At 33.6% G+C, this 18,120-nt stretch overlaps 1 protein-coding gene across 1 annotated transcript in view; it reads right to left on the bottom strand.

Annotated features, from left to right (window-relative positions):
- TPP2 (tripeptidyl peptidase ii) overlaps positions 1–18,120 on the bottom strand; it is a 313,725-nt gene that overhangs the window by 30,060 nt on the left and 265,545 nt on the right. The window contains exon 28 of the mRNA XM_089825602.1: positions 8,346–8,417. Within this exon, the coding sequence (XP_089681728.1) occupies positions 8,346–8,417 (72 nt within the window). The remainder of the gene's footprint in view (positions 1–8,345; positions 8,418–18,120) is intronic.

Raw genomic sequence — 18,120 nt, 5'->3', positions numbered from 1 at the left:
TTCTAGAGGGCTTAAAATGGGATAAAGTCTCTTTTAAGGATTAAATAGAGAAGGGCAATCCTAAAGGGATGTCCTTAGAGGCTTTAGGATGAGATAAAGTCTCTCCTAAGGATCATATGAGATGTGTACGTCCTAAAGAGAATACTCATAGAGACCTTAGGGTGAGATTAAGTCTGTCCTAAGGATTGTAGAGATGGATAATCCTAAAGGGATATCCATAAGAGGCCTTAGGAAGAGATAAAGTCTCTCCAAAGGATTAAATAGAGAGGGGCAATCTGAAAGAGATATCCCTAGAGACCTTGGAAGAGATAAAGTATTTCCCACGGTTAATATGGATTATTCATTAGGAGTCATCATGGAGCAAGCAACTATAAGTGCTTTAATACATCAAGATAAGTTCTTCCTTTAAATCATTCTTAGTAATTCTTAAAATGAATTTTGAGATCTTTGAATTTATATTATAACTATCTAATCCTAAAATTGAAATTGTTGTTGCAGAGCTATGATCAAATCACAAGGAAAAAAACAAATTGCATTGCTTGAGGACAAGCAATTTGATGAAGGGCGAACTGTCATGTCCCCATTTCCAGTAATAATAAAATAATAAAATATTATTAAATAAGTAATAAGAGTAAAGTTAAATTAAATTAAATAGAATTCAAGCCATATAAAATTAACTATATTATTAATATAATAATAAAGTAATTATAATTAAATCAATAAATCAATAGATTAACTAAATAAATAATAATAAGCATTAAAATAAAAATAAATCTATTATGAATATGACTAGTTTTTAATTATAAGATAATAACAACAATATTTAAAAGATAAATAGCAAAGTAAAAGGCATATTTCAAATAACAAATGATTTTTCTTCTATCAGTCGTTCAAGGCTACGCATCCAAAAGCACTAAATACAAAATGATGTGATTAAGGATACAAACAACAGGACTCTTGTAATGCTTCAAATGGAGAAGACATTTTAAAAACATGCATCGAATAAGGATTTTGGATATAAAGCAGAAGAAGCATTCTTCTATGGTAAAAAAACATAAAAAGAGGAAAAAAATCGTCCAAGCGGAAGATAGAAGGATCACTACAGACAGAATCGCAGCAGAGATACGCCTATCACCTGGCAAGAAGATTCAATCCTATGCAATCAAATAATCACCAATGAGATTGAACAATTATAATACAAATACTCTTAACAGTAAACACTTTGGCTCTATACCATACGCAAGAGAGCTTTCGAAGAGTTAAGTGGTGAGCATCAGGAATAGACATGCCTACTAGAGGGAAAGAAATAGAAGAGACCATAGTTCGAATTTATAATCACTAATGCTCCATACTGAAGTGTTAACCAAACTGACGTAGTCAACGGCATAAGGGATAAAGGGAAGTGATAGAAACATAACACACTACTCAATCAAACACAATCAGCCGTAGTGATATTAAAGAAACCAACAGAGAGGGCATCTCATTAAGGATTTGGATCGCATGGTCAATTCATAAAATATATAAGAATTTCCATATATAAGCCTCTTTCTATTATAAAACTTTGAATCTGTTATACCAAATATATCATTGAACATAAGCAATAGAAGCATCCTCGATACCAAGAATATTACAATTCGAAGCAGTTGATTATGGTCATTTCATATTACTATACTCTATCCAATCCATATCATCTCAAAGGCCAATTGATTGGTCATCAGTTAAACTTAGACAACTATATTATAACGAATTGATATACTTTGATAGATACCCTAATTTATACGAAAATGTTGTTCCTCTCGAACTAAAGGATTGATATAGAAGAGAGCCAGATACATTGTAAATCATAATAAAAAAATACAAGATTCTAAGTAATCTTTCAAGAAACAGTTCAACATTGTCAAAATCTAAAAATTCAATAGTTATTCTATATAGTCCTAACTGGCGACATTACACTTAAGGTCATTTTTGTGCAAAATTTAAAACATGTTATTGCACCCAAAAGGTGTAATTTTTCTTGTGGCTTCTATTGCATACATATAATTGCACGCAAAAGGTGTGATTTTTCCTATAGCCTCTTTTTCATGTGATTTTAAAACATGTTGTTGCACCCAAAAGGTGCGTTTATGATATGGAGTCATTTTTTAAGATTTTAAAATATGTAATGGCACCCAAAAGGTGTGATTTATTCCCAAGAACATGTAGTCTTTAAGAAACCCGTTTTTGAAGATTGAAGAGGAATTTTCATGCACTTGCCCTCCAAGAACACATTTTTGCTTGAGATCTCCCAATTTCTTCATTCCAAGTCAAGAAAATCTTCTACCTAGGGTTTTTTTGCATTTGGATGCATTTCCATGCATTAAATGTTGAATCTCGATGTAATAAACGTCATTTTTCATTCCATTTTAGGGCGCGTTTTGGTAAAAAATGCCCATATTTGGGTATTTTGGGATTACGTTTTTGCATATGAAGAAAGCGTTTTGTGATATCAGTGCATACATTGCTGTTGGAAGTCCTATTTTTGACATTCAATACCAAAATTGATCCATGTAATGACAAGTTGAAACCACATTTTTTATTAAAAATGTCTAATAAGCTTGCGTTTATTAAAAATGTTGGAGTTTTGAGGGATTTTAGGGCACGTTTTGGGCATTCTTATCCAAAAATGTCTCATTGGATGCTCCTTTCAAATTCATCATTGTAAGGTTGAAGAGGTCCAAGTTTGTTTGACAATTTTTCAAAGTTGGAACTTCTTTCCCTTCATTCTTGGCATATTAATCTTTGACTAAGTGGACATTTTCCATTTTTCTAATTAATTCATGCATATCTTGCTGATTTGATGCATGTTTTAGTTTGATGTTACACACTTGTTGATATAGATGCCATGAAAAGTGCATTTCCTCTTTAAAAATGATGAAAAGTCTCATTTTCAAACTTTTGGTTTTTTCCAAAATTCCAGATTTGAGTTTGCATGTTGAGGTATCTTGCTTGTTGACATGTTTCTTTTGTGTCTATTTTCATTGTTTGTTTGCTTGTTTTTCCTTTTGGAAGAAGTTGCAAATTCTTTCTCAAGAACTTGAGCACATTTCACTTCACTCAATCTTTCATCCACGCATGCAAGTAAATTTTTTCATTCCATTTTTGCCATCACATGCCAAGGCACATTGCATCCATTCCTTTCATATCCAATTACATTTCATATCATACCACATTGCATCTTATTCTCTACATGCAATTACATGCAAACTTATCTTCCATCCGCATTTAATTTTACATACAATCTCACTTTTCGTTCCCAATCGCATGCTACATATACATGTAATTCACTTTTTGTCCAATGACATCCTGAAAACCCATTTTTGACTTAAAGTCGTTGTTTAAAAGTTTAAAAAAAAAAACATTTGCACACAATCTCATGCATTCAACTTTCACGTCTTAAGCATATCCATAAATGCTCATTTCCACCTCATATTTCTATCCTCTCAACACATATTTCAGCCTTCACATACGCATGTTGTCTCTTTTCAAGATCATCACACTAGATCTTTCAAGAAGTGTCTAATCCATACTCCAAAGCTTTGTTGCTGATCAAGAAATAGAGTTTTTATGGAAGCAATATCCTCTGATGATGTGTTTACATTTTGGAATTTTCTTGCTGCAGCACAAGCACAAGGAGTGCCCTCATCTACAAAATTGAAAGGCAAAATGAAATATAGATATGATAAAGAGTTGGCACATGCAACTCCATCCCAGGTCACGTCTATTCTTGATAGTGTGTCAGATGTGGTGATCAGGCATGTGGATACGATTGATTTCTTGTGAAGGATAGAAGCACTTGCTAATCATGAAATTTGATATCGTGCGAAGGATAGAAGCACTTGCTAATCATGAAATGAAATGCATCAAAAGGAGTAATATTCATTTGGTGTCTTCCTTTCCTATGGTTGCCTAGAACCGGAATTTGTTCTAGGATGTGCAAAGCATTTCAGTCCAAAGTAAAAAAGGATCAAGGATGTTGATGATATTGTTATTATTAGACTTGATTTTGCGGTTATTGAACAGATTTTCAAAGTGCCACAGAGTGCAGAGTGTGTTGATTTCACAAAAGAAGCATCTTTGGAGATATGGAATGCAAATAAGGGAAATTATGATTTATCAGAAATATGTTAATCTATAAGTAATTTCTCAAACATGGCCTAAAACCATTCATAATCCAGTTTTAAGCGAGAATACAAAGACTTGAATATCCTTCTCAATAGAGTATGTGATCTCAAGGATTCTAGTGATTTTGAACCATGGATGTATAAGTTCATTTTCCAAATCATTCATATAAGGAGCATATCTTTTGGGGAGAACTTATCAGCACTGCACTTCATGAGTAGCTACTCAATATAGGAACATCGGCACTGTTCTACATGAATTTGTATCTTGTCTATATTGCTACTGCTAGGGATGTTTTTGAGGACTTTCAACCAAAAGAGATCGTCTTTATGTTCTAGTTTGGGAGTATTATGATCAAATTACTTTGACAAATAGTAAGTATCGCTATATGTAATGTCCCCATTGTTGTCAATTAGGATTGCACCTATAGCAGGATGCAGAATCTAGCTATCCTATTGAAACAGTAAAACTCCCTAGGGTGGTGGGATGTCCTAAAACGAGAGATGAATCTTGGAAAGCTAGGCCAGTTCCTAAATAGTAATCACCTAAAACCTAAATTTTATGCGCGAAAAGGGATGAGAAGTGAATGAAAAATAATTAACACTAACCTAAATGAGGTGATACACTGATGATTGGTATGTAAATTCAATCTAATTAACATCAAGTCCCCAAGATACAAATGATTCAAAATACCAAGACAAGCATGTAACTACAAAACTGATTCTATGCAAGGACCCAAAATCTTCCACTTTGAAAGGAAAACATAGGTTTTACCAATTTTCTGCAAAAAGAATAAGGACACAAACAAAGAACTGCAATCACACGTATCAAGATTCTAACATGCAATAAGGAATATAGCTTTAATGAAGGACAAACACAACATAAAAGCAAAGAATCCACAATATTACACAAGAATCAATGAAAAGGAACCACTGAATCTATATAACCAATGCTGAAAAATCACTGCTACAAAGTGCTCTTACAATCAACACAAAATTTGCAATGTGCAAAAAATCTGAGCCTGAAAGAAGATACCTCATAATGAGGTGAATGTATAATAAATAGAGCTCAAAACCCTAATTCAATATTAAAAATATGCATGGAAATAATAGGTCAAACCTGATCGAAACTATGAAGAAACCCCTGAAAACTGCTCTCAACCACCTATCCAACTGATAGCTAACTAGAAAACTGCCTCTAACTCCTCAAAATCATGCATAAAACTCTAACTCGAATTTCAAAATCAACCCAAAAATATAGCATGTGAAACTCATCAAAAATATGCATAAAATAGGCTCCCATAATGAATTGCATTCAAAATTGGCCTTAACTGATCCATATCTTGCCAAAAATAGCACAAAAAGTACTGCATCACTGCATGGAAAGCTCAAACTACCCTTTAACCAATTATGCATGTAGAGAAGTTCGAGAAGACTCTAAAAATGCCAAAAATAGCTTCATAATTGACTCCAAAATCCTGAGTCTAAATTGTGAGTCTAAAAATAGCCAATGAATATCTACCCTTGAACTTAGGCATTTAAAAATGTTAAACTCCCTCTTAACCTCTTTATTATTTTTTCTTAAAGTAAAAATCGTTATTAATTAATTGATTTTGTAAAACACCAATTAATATAATAATAATAATTCTTTATTAGTAAACAAAATAATTTATTTAATAATAACCTATGTATTAACATGTACATGACTCCAATGTTAATAAATAAACTATTATATTGTTTTATCTTCCAAATTCTTAAGAATGGAACCAAGATTTTATCAAACTTGCTTGAGGGGCTATCAAAAAGAAAAAATTATAATCATTTCCATCATTTTGAATTGGAAGGATGAGAGAAAAGAATAGGGTTGAAACCCTAGCTACCATGGGAAATTCTGGTGTCTGCAATTTCTGCTTGATGGTTAATCATTCCATGTTATTGCCGTAACTCTCTTGAGTTGGATGGACATCTACTTGTTGTTCAGGCTGTGGGTGATGCTATGAATTCTTTCTTTCACAGGTTTTGGTCTTTGTTCTGCCATGAGCTATGGTATCCTGCATCTCGTGGCTCTCCATTTCTGCTAGCCGTGAGTGCTGGGTTTGTTATTCTCCATTTCCTCTGAGATATTGGCTGCCGTATTTGCTTTATATCTTCATTTGCTCTACGAATATAGTCTTCTTTCTTTTTGATGTTTGATGCTGTAAACGCCATGACTTCTTGTAAGTTGATCACTCCATTTCGTTGCTTGCCATGAGGGAATATTTGTTATTTTATTGCTGGGTATCAGACTGTGGACGCCATGATGATTCTGGAATTCTTTAAACTGTGAGCTTTCTTGGTTATAGTTGTAATTGCTTGGAATGTATGTTTGGTTGGAGATTATTTGCCATAAGTGCATTTAATAGTTCTCCACGGTATCTACTAGGTATTCATTGCTGTGATCTTTATTATATTTGCTCCATATTTATGACTATTTTTTATAGTTCATGGCTCCATTATCCCTCACGGGGCTTGGTTGTGCTTCACTGTTTGCTGGGCATTTGGTTATAACTGTGAGCACTTTTGATGGCTGTTTGTGTTTCAGATGCCATGACTGCTGAAAATGCTGTGAGATATCCATGCTTTGCTGTAAGTGCTTGGACTGTTGTTCCATGCTGTGAATGCTTTCTTTTCATCAGCATTTACTCTGCTGTTATGCATGAATGGTTATTTCATTCTGTTGTTTGAAACGTGAGACATGGTGGTAACTATTATGCATTCAATTACTGCTTTTGCTTGAATAAACCAAAATAAGCTAATCTAGATATTGAAAATAAGTCAGAAACTTCCCAGGAAACTTCTAGGGAACTTTTAAAATGGCTTAAATTCAATTTGAAATGCACTATTTTTTGCACAATTCAATAAGGAGATACATCTAATGAGTTGGTAAATGAGTAAACAAACCAAATAAGCTAATCTAGATATATATACAAAAGCAATTCTGTAACAAAATCACATCCTTGTGTGAATGTTGATAGTTGGTAGCCATAATCTAATAGTCTAAACTCTGAAGCAAACTAAAAATAGCAAGTTGTCCTTGTAAAATTATAAGCAAATAAAAATGTCCACCACAATATCCAACAATAAACTAGCCTACATCTTCCTCTTCCCCTTCCCAATATCTCTACTAAAAGCCACGAGTGTGGGAGGAGGTCTAGCCCTAGTAGTTTGTTGTGGTTTTGCCACCTCGCTCTGAACAATTATTTGTGACTTGACCTCCCTACTAGATGTAGATGGTGTTGACACTCACAATGGCTCCTCGTCATCTATATCCTCCTCACTCTCAGTGCCCTCATGACCATCCTCATGAAAGTCATTCAATGCCGCTGTGAGTCAACCCTTACATAGCCTGCCTTTCCAAATCATAAATGTCATCATCTGTGAACAATGGAGGTTGATCCTATGATGTCCACTAATAGAAAGGATCTATGTCATTCAAAAATGTGGACCAGCTAGTGCTAACTCTACCTTTCTTATGCACAACTTAAGGTTATAATGCACTGTGCAAATAAACAAGGTCATTGAGGCATTTTTGTGCTAAATTGTTCCTCTTCTTTGTGCGAATGGTCTTGAATAAACTCCAATTATACTGACAACTAAATGAGCTACATGTTTGAAATAAGATGCGGAGGGCAAGTTTTTGCAGATTTGGGACATTTCCACCCCAATTTTTCCCCCAAGCATCTGCATGTTAAATATTAAAGAGATATAAAGAAAGGTGAGAACATGTTTTAGTAACTTAGTCTTTATCTACTTATCATGCATAAGAAAGATTAAAAATACAAATATTTTTCTGGTATCCATGTGGCAGCCAGCAATCCCTACATTGTCTTGCAACTTGTGCTGTTTGACTAGGAGAGATAGTGTCCCCGATTCTTGGTGGAGCCTTTACTCCAATATAAAAACAAAAAAACTCAAATGCGATGAAAGATGCCATTGAGGAATTATTTGAGCTGTGATAGTCCACCAAAATTGCTGAGAGGTGGAACAATCTAATATGGTGTTAAAAATAGTGATACTAAATTTCATGGTGGATCAAATGTATAAATCAACTCCAGGAAAAATGATAACTGACACACTTAGACTGTATATGATGAGGAATGTAATTGCAAAATTACTTTCAAGAAACCCATCATGTAAAATTTTCATTACCGCTTGTTCCAAACGGAGTTCCAAACTTATTTTGCTGTTAGCACTGTTCTTCTCCTTCTCCTTTTCGTCTCCCTGATAATAAAACATAATTCATTACTGTTAAGAGATGAATAGTACATATATACAAATCTACATAGAATATACAGGAAAAGAAAAAAGCAGTGATTTATACAGTTCAATTTTTTGTCATTAACTACAAGGATAAAGCAAAAAGCAGTAATTCTACAGTTCAAATTCCGTTATCATTATACACTATGGGCATGAAGAAGACAAGTTATTGACGATAGAATGCTCTATTCATACGGTGTGGTGTAATGTGGTGGTTGTTTGATGTTTATTAAATTAATTTAATTTGTGGTAACTGATAAGGTGCATATTTATTCAACCATGTTGCACACCCATTTACTTTCTACCTCTGCCTTTTTCCTGATGTATGATTTGCATGGTCATTTTCAAATCCTTCAACCACAAGTCAAGCATGCATTCTACAAGGAATGTGCATTCCCATTCTTTAATATCTTTTGTGTTCACGCATGATCATGCTAAATGTGAGTAAATTTTGTTGGTAATTTGTTTCTTTTCTCCTGCATACATTGTTAATATTTATATCGTAATTAATTGCTATATTGCATCATATATTTTTGACATCTTACATCGTTGCCTCTGCAAATAAATATTGTGGCATACGCATAATCTCATAAGATAGCATTCACTAGAAGTTTGTAAAATAGTTATTTGAATTGCTAAACCCTGAGAGAATTAACTAGTAGTTAATAATGAAAAAGATGGAGCTAACAAGAATTATAACACAAGAATGTTAAATTTAATAGACATCTTAAAAATTCTATCAATTAACACAATGCATCACAAATGGGTTTTAAAAAGAATTAAGTAAAGTTTGAGATTGATACAAAGATGAGCACTAACAAATATGAACAATTAAAACACAAAAACACTTTAAATAATCAGGGGAAGGTGAATATAAACTTATTCTAGATCAGAGGGTATTATATTATTATTGAATAGGATGGTAAACTACTAATCAAGAAAGTAGGTAACTAGCGTTTAAATGTATAACCATGTGACAACAAAGGAAAATTTTCCTATTGAATATTGTGCAAATCTTGTGACACTCAATTTAATAATTTTAAGATGCTTAAGTATGTTACAAATCTTGGTTGTGATTGCAACAATCAGTGATATCTGCAATTCTATCTGTTGCGATCGCAACAACTGGGGATGTTTGCAATTCTATCTGATAATATCCATACAACATCTTACACTTTGGTAACTTGCAACAGCTTTCGTCGTATGATAATGATTTTTTTAATATCATGCACATTGTTTTCATTACTAAATGTGATTTTTATCAACTCAGTTTCTAGGGATTCATTTGAAATGGTCTTAAGATCATATATTTAAGAAAATACCAACAATGTTTTGCTAGTTAAAACTTTCGAGATGTAATAAGGAATGTTGAACCTGTTGGTTTCAGGAACCCCATAAACAATTAAATGGTTCATATATAAACAGTTACTGCTATAAAAATAGATACAGATTACACCTCTAAACATGAAAATTAACATAGAAAATAAATAGTTGAAACTGAAAATTGCACACATACAGTTCTACTTAGCTCAATAGTTTTGATAAGTTATTTCCAGAATGAATCTACATTTACACTCATTGTCTTGGCTCCTTCCTTGCAGTTATCAATTTGTTAACTGCAGTACTCAAACAAACCTCGGATAGATTATACTAGACTATGAAATGTGATATTATTAAAAACTGGGTATAGTGTCCACTTTCTGAAACTAAAACTGATCAATAAAATGGTCAACTGATTTATTTATTAATACAGTTGTTCATACACCTCATTCACTTAACTACATCAAAATGACTCCTACCTCAACAAATATACTACTATCACATTATTAACTCAACAGCTGGAGAGTATCTCTGTCAATTCACATATTCACAACTGTTTACAATTATTCAACAAATTCCTAATGAAAAATGAGATCATTTATTTAATTGGGGTCTTCAAAGCCCCCATTAATGTGCATAATCCTTAAAATACAGCCAAAGCGTCAGACAGAAATCTCTATATCCTTTTCTCATGATAATATTTTCACCATTCAAAAGAATATTATGGTGCTAGAAATGTTTTGCAAAGGAACAGTTTCATTTCATTTATCAAAAACTGATGTGACTGAATATGTAGTATGTCTCATGAAAATAGAATTAATTTAAAACATAATAACAATTCCATATTTTCATTAAAAAGTGAATATCTTGAGGAATTAGTCTTTAGAGTGGCTATACATATCCCATCTATACATTAGCATTTTAAATTTGAGTTTCAAATTTAATAAAGTAATCTATGAAAAATCCTGAAACAATTTTCCGTTAGCATTTTATTTTTAACTCGGACTATTAAAATATTTTATTAATTATTTCAGATTGACCTCCAAGCAAGTTTTACATAATTTCAATGTATATCCTTTTAATAAAAACTTCAAATATGAAACCAATTTAACTATCTTCTAAAAACATTAATTCAATACTCTAAATGGGTTTAATGACTTAGTGGATGGGAAAACAATACTTTCTTATTAGCAAGCACAAATTTTTGTAATGAAAAGGAAAAAGATGACTTCACTTATTAATGACAACTTTTTTTATTAAACAACATGATCCCACTTAGCAAAGATAGGAAAGTTTATCATTTCTTCGTCTTTTTTGTTTTACTTTCTTCCATCAAGGTTTAGATTTAAAAGATTTAAGAATTTTAAAAGCTTTGATAACATCTTGAAATGATTTTGTAATTTGTTTTCTCCTTATCCAAAAGGCCATAAGCCAATGTATTTTCTCCCTTACATACAGTAGGAAATGTTATACACAGGGGAACCAACAAAAATGATTTGATGTTTACATTAGTCTAAAACTAATATAAACGTTTCCTTACAGATTATGTGCCCAGGGCACTTATTTATGAGCTCACTAGAAGAATTTTTTTAATATAAATTGTTGTATAATATTTCAATTAAAATGCCAATTTAAAGAGAGCTTATCTATATCTTTTAAAAGAGGAAAAAAAAAGACTTCTAAGGTCTAATGTCCCCTTCCTGCGTGATAGGCTGTAATGTCCCCTTCTCTGCACTAGCTATAATGACACCTAGTTGGTCTATCTTTCCATCCGGATAGGCTAACAGTGTATGATTTAGGATGCCAGCCAGTCATAGGAGTTTTGGTTTTAGTTGAGGAGATTTTAAATGGGAAATTCTAAGGTTAAAGTCATATTGTTTTATTAAGTTGAAATATAAAGTGCTTTATTATTTAAAGTCACTTTATGACAAAATAACTAAAGTGACTAAAAAACGAAATAGTCTTTTATCCCACATTGCTAAGTTGCTCGTACCTCTCCTCATTTCGAATTTATAAAGGAAAGCATTTGTTTTGGGATTGTTACAATGAAGATATGTTATTTTCTAAAATCCTAAGAGTTGCTTAAATGTGACCGGATATTTCCCACGGATGAAACCCCTCAAGGAAAAGAGTGAGACTAAATGCAAACCTAGCATCTCACATTGCATAATCAGATATAAGTTTGATTTGAGAATAGAGATTTGGCAAGAAGTTGGAGTTACTAAACAATAGGAAGAGGAATTGGTCAGTGTACGGTATTAGCATTTAAAAATCAACAGTTGATGCTAGACGACAATCAAGGAGGTAGTCATTCTAGGGTCGAAGATATTGGTAGATTATTTGCGTGAGTATAATCTTTACCATCTTAGGTTTATACATTGGTAGTGTTCTCTCCATACCGTGGAGTTCACGGGATAGTGGGATGTAGATAAGCTAGCATAATGTTATCCCCAAGGTGAACATCGTGCAGGTGAATACCATTGTTTCAGGGTTGATTGACAGGCGTAGTTAATTGGAACAACAACAACATTGGTATTAACATCAGATCAATAGATGTATTGATAGATGGTAAATGTGAGAACACGGCATATTGACTGGAAGTGATTACGGGAGAATCTTTAGGTGTCTCATGGCATTTTCACTTTTCACTTGACCATCGCATTAGTATTATCTGCCTTCACAGCACGAGTTTAGCTCCTTTCAACAACACGAGCTGGCATATCTAATTCTTAGTGGTAGACAACCAATTGGTTAAAGTGCCTGGAAGTGGTGATGGGTTGAGTTCTTACTACACACTCAAGCTCCCATAACAGTATTCACCATTAATTCGGGTCCGTTCATCATCTACCCATTCTACATTTTAGATATAGCAATATTTGCTAATCTTGTAAGGAAATATAACCTTGTCTACAACATATAGCTTAAGAAATATTGATTCACCATCATGAATATAAAATGTTATCACTAATTTCTGAGTTCAAGTTACTAATCGCGACTAGCTTGAAGTTTTGATATCATTAGTTGAAATATCAAATTTGAGCATTAGTATCATTAAACAATCAAGTGACAGTCCAATATTTATCTTTTCATAAGTATTTAATTGCATGACAACTATTTGATAAAAATTTTGCTAGTCAAAGTACACATTATCTGATTAATTCAACTAGAGAACATTACAGTGGTATTAGAGCCAGAAATCTTGCCATCTTGTGGGAAAATTAATCACATAATAGGTTGGAATAAATAGGAAATGATAGTCAGGTATGAGGAAGAAACTTTATAAATTTAGTCACCTCCAACCATAACAGGAAGAGTCTCCAGAGCAGATTGACATTGAGGACAGTTATTCAGTAGACGAAGAGTTAACCTTTGGAACAGGTGAACAGGATGAGTAGGCTGAATAGGCAAACAACATTCAAATGGCTCATAATGAAATTGAACCAAATCAAGAAGGGAAACATAGAGGGCTATCTAAGATGGATAGAACAACATTGCTAATGTGCTTCAGCAGCTTGCAGGTACTATGCAGCAATCAGCCCCGGTTAATAGGAGAGCCCCAAGCCATCATAGTAGCGGTGGTAGTGTGGCAGGATCACCCCGAGCTGTTAGAGCCCCCACAACAAAACACTGATAGGCCTTTAATGCAGAGGAAGAGATAGCACCACCAGTGCCACCAAACCTACTACCAAACAATGTTATGACAATGTTCGATGAGTGGGATTTGTTCCCTAACCCAGTTGAACATAATATATCCTTTATTCGAGACTTAAATCAAAAAAGGGAGACACAAAGACAGCAACACAGTAGGAGACCTTGAGCACCAAACAAGGATTTGAAGCGTGCTATGAACAAACTATCTTTCTCTACTTTTGATGGTGGCAGTAAGACATCCGCGAGAGCTTAGATTCACAAGCTAGACACTTTCCTAACACTTAAACCCATGTTAGAGATAGAAGCAATCAGATTTGCTACGATGCATTTAGAGGGAGCGGCATATGATTGGTGGCATCATCGGTTCGTCACCTAGGATCATGCTTTCATTATGTCTTATGAGACTTTCAGCTCTAAGCTGATTACTCGCTTTAACAAGAATGATATAGAGGTCTATTACAGGGATTTGGCACAGTTACGACAGAGTGGATCTCTGGATGATTTCATTGACAAGTTTCAGCAAATCTCGGTGATGGTACCAGATATGACAAAATAGCATAAGGTAATGTTGTTCACCGAGGGTTTACAGGGTAGATATAGAGATTTGGTTAACGTAATTAAACCAAAGGGTAGATATAGAGATTTAATTAAGGTAATTAAACCAAACACTTTGGATGATGCTATTAAGATCACACACAATCTAGAGTCACCCTCTTCGATATTACAACCTCCTAAGAAAACGTATAAGGGGTCCACCTCATTCCAAAAGAACAAGAACCAGCAGAAGGCTACACCTCCCAGGATGGACTTTGAGACACGAAACGAACTAAGGAGGAAGAAGCTATGCTTCACCTGCAAAGAGCCATGGACATCGGATCATAGATGCCTTGACAAAGGCAAGATACATTATGTCGAGGTACTTTCAGACTAGGGTGAGCAGCAAGAGGGCAACAGTGTTGATGGCAGCGATGAGGAAGAGATTGACGATTGACCACCTAGAGAGAAAAAGAAGTAATGCACCCTGATGGTGCTTGATTTTTAATGAAATAAATCTTCTATGATTCCTAAATCTTTCTCGAACTGTTAAAAAGGATATATTCATGACACAAGACAAGATACATTGTTCTATTAGTATGATGGAATGAGCATAGAATGCGGACTCAAAAGTTGCAGCAAACATTTGGAGGAAATATTGTTTACCCAACAAGCGTAGTAAAATCACTATAGAAGACTTAAATGATACATTGATGGCATTTGACAAGCATACTAATAATCAGGGCATTGTGACAATTTTCAGTTATATGTTTGATCAAAATAAGGCATTTATGAGCAAAGGAAGTAGTTCCAGTAGAAGATAACAATGATACACCCGAGTGCCAATGTAAATACATAGGATTAATCTTCAATCCTAGATTGTAATTCATGTTTCCAAAGAGATTTGGTAGCTTGGTTTGAACTCAGAGTTTTGAGAAGGAATGAACCAATACCTGGGAGTTCTGATATATAAACTAGTTAGTTTAGCACAAAATGCTATTGAAGGCGGCATTGATTTTGGAGAGAAGACCTAAAGTTACCTGAAGCTTTCCTACGCACAATTGGTGGTTGTTTAGAATTGCGTTTGTATAATTGGTCCGTCGTATTTGGATTATTAATTTGTTTATAGTTTAAGCGCATTGAACTTAATAAAGTTGTACATTTCAACTTATAATATTGACTCTATTTGCCCATTTAATTAATCATTGGTCTTTCTATTACTCTTGATTTATAATCCATATGCTGGCAATAATTTCATTTCTTCCCTTTGAGGAATTAATATATTTATTTGTTGCATTAATCTATAATTATTCTTTATTTAAAACAATTTCACATTTATACAATCATTTACTTGTATTTTTAACTCGTAATTTGCAAAACTTTGAAGTTTTCTATAATTCTTGCCATTTGGAAAACTTTCATTGTATTTGTGTTCTAACCAATCTGCTTTAAGCATCTTGGATTTAAGGTTGTTGTCCAAGATCAGGTACACCCACCTTGGTTTTGCAGAGCCAGAAGCGCAGGGGATTTGGATCGCATTGATCAATCTCGTCAAGTTGGCCATAACCAGTTGCATATCCCAGCATCGAGTTGGCAAGACTCGTAGGATTCCAATCTGCGGTTTTAGGAACCAATATATTGGTGACTCTACTAGGGAGAGTTGCAAAATAAACCCTACGAGTTTTTGATTTCAAGATCAATAAGAGTTAGGTTCTATTTAATTTGTTGAAACATTTTGATATATTTGAAATTCTAAATTGATGAGTTTTTCACAATGCATTTAATTTCCTTGGAATATTTTGATCTCTCATAATTTTTAATAAAATTTCTTAAATTGCTTTATAAAGATTTGATCTTATAGAATCATATTGCATGTTTTTCTTTAAGCTTTTTTCTGAAGATTCAATCTTTGGTGAGCTATACTCTGCTGACAAGAAGAACTTGGATTCTTGAAAAACTATTTATTTCCTCTATTTAGAGGTGGTGACTCTATTGTTTTTTGATTGGTACTTCAACAAAAGGAGTGCCTAGATCATTAGTGAATCTGCTAAGGGAAGTGACCCAGAGAGATGTAATTTTCCTATTCTTGAAAGAGTGGACATTATTATTGCAAAATGTTCCAACCAAAGAATAGGAAACAATATCTTCCAAATTAAGATAGACTCCTGGACCTAGGAAGATTCAAATGTGATCCTAATGGTTTATATTTAAGACTCTCAATTATTGCACCCAAATTCTATGGACATAGAAGTGGATGTGCTCTTAATCATTTGAATGCTTTCTACGGATTCTTACATGCATACAAGGTGGATTTGGAAAGTTGTGCAATGAGGCTTTTTGTCAAAACCTTGAAAGATTTTGCGAAGGAAGTATTCAGCCTATTGCCGACATAGAGTATTTCAGCATGGAGGGAATTGAAGGAGTGGTTCCTTGCTGTATTTCATGATGCGGGCCATGAAGAAGAGATGTGTTATGAACAATATGAAGATTAGCATTGTGGCATGGAAGGGGACCAATACATGTCTCCGCTTGATGCATTTTTCAATATAAAGAGATCTGAAGATGAATCCGTAGTACAATTCTTCATGAGATTGTTCAATAACTATCAAGAAATACCTTCAGCATATAGACCTCCATCTTCTAATCTTTTCAATAGAGTAGGAGAACTAGGTCTCTTATATGATCAGCAATTCCGTATCTTTCTCAAACTAATGGATAATGAATTGAAAATAGAAGAGAATGAGCAAACACATGAATTAAGTAATGTTTCAAATTCAAATATAGAGGAAATGAAAGAAGAAGTCGATCATGATGAGACCGGTAAAGAATTAGACTGTGAAGAACATGGAAATAATGAAGAGGATTCTCTCAGTGTGGATGAGATTTCGACATCGTTAGCCATGGAATATCAAAACTATGTTGAAAAGGGTGGTCAAATTTTTCTTCCCGCACACAAAGAAATTTAGATTAATGAGACAATAAATGTGTTGTACGCAACATTCAATGAACAAGAAAATTCAGTCATCTTGTCAAATGCACATCACTTTCATGAGGACGAAACCAATGAACCAGAAGTATCATACACTTCTCAAAAAGATGATATATTTTTTGAAGATGTGCATTGTGGTCTAAGTATAGAAACAGATCAATTTGCATACAATTTCAAAGAATTTTCAGATCTCATATATGATGAATTAGCACAAGGGAATGAAGAATTTAGCTCTTATACAATTCTGAATCTTGAGGAAGATGCAAGCATTCAGGAAGAGGAGGAAACTGCATCCGAGAATGATTGTGGTGAAGTGATAGTGAACCCTAACAGAATATTTCGAGGTTTCAGATGAAAGTTCTCTTAAAGATATTCCCAAGGTTGCTTTCTTGAATTCATTGTTTGAAGAACATCTTTTATGCAATCATAAATATCAGCACTATCATAAAGATAACATACCTAACGATTTTGAAGTTAATATAATTCATGGTATGCATGCACAAGGCGTGATATTTTTCAGTTCATCCTATGAGCCAAAATTATATCAGATATATGAGGATGAGATGAAATCAGACAATCACAATGAGGAGAGTGTGTTGAACTTGCACTATAGTTCAAAAATATTTTCAAGTGTCATATCCACTCAAAGTCTTGATCAAAGAAAACTTGTATTTCTTGAAAGTGAGCTATTTTCAAAATCTTTTTGTGAAGAAAATCGGCATTTGGAGTATAAAGATTGAGCAAATTGTGTGCTAGAAGATGTCGGAGAAGAGAAAGTTGATCTAGATATTGGTATGACAAATCAACTGCACGGGGATTCTCCATCCAACAAAGATCACAATACACTTAATGACTTCTTAAAGGCTAAACAAGAGTTAGATGCGAAGGATTGCATTCATGGAGCAGAGATAGTAGGTATTACTCATAAGAATGATGCATTTGATACAAGTATAAAGTATGAGAAGAATACCGAGGTAAGTATCCATGAGGACTCTATGATGATATTTATTGAGAAAATGCTTAGTGAAATGTCAACATAATTCTTTTAAGTATTTAACTTCTCTTTATACTAATCAAATGAATGATGCAAGAGACAAGATATTTGGATTAAATGATAATGAAATTTATTTCTTTTCTATTGATCTTGTTCATAAGACAAAGATAAATGCTAAA

The sequence above is a fragment of the Cupressus sempervirens genome, chromosome 4 (genome assembly GCF_028749045.1).
Source record: "Cupressus sempervirens isolate cs-2001-9-10 chromosome 4, ASM2874904v1, whole genome shotgun sequence".
NCBI lineage: Eukaryota > Viridiplantae > Streptophyta > Pinopsida > Cupressales > Cupressaceae > Cupressus > Cupressus sempervirens.
Note: the sequence above shows the minus strand (reverse complement) of the source record. Positions and strands in the feature narration are given on the sequence as shown.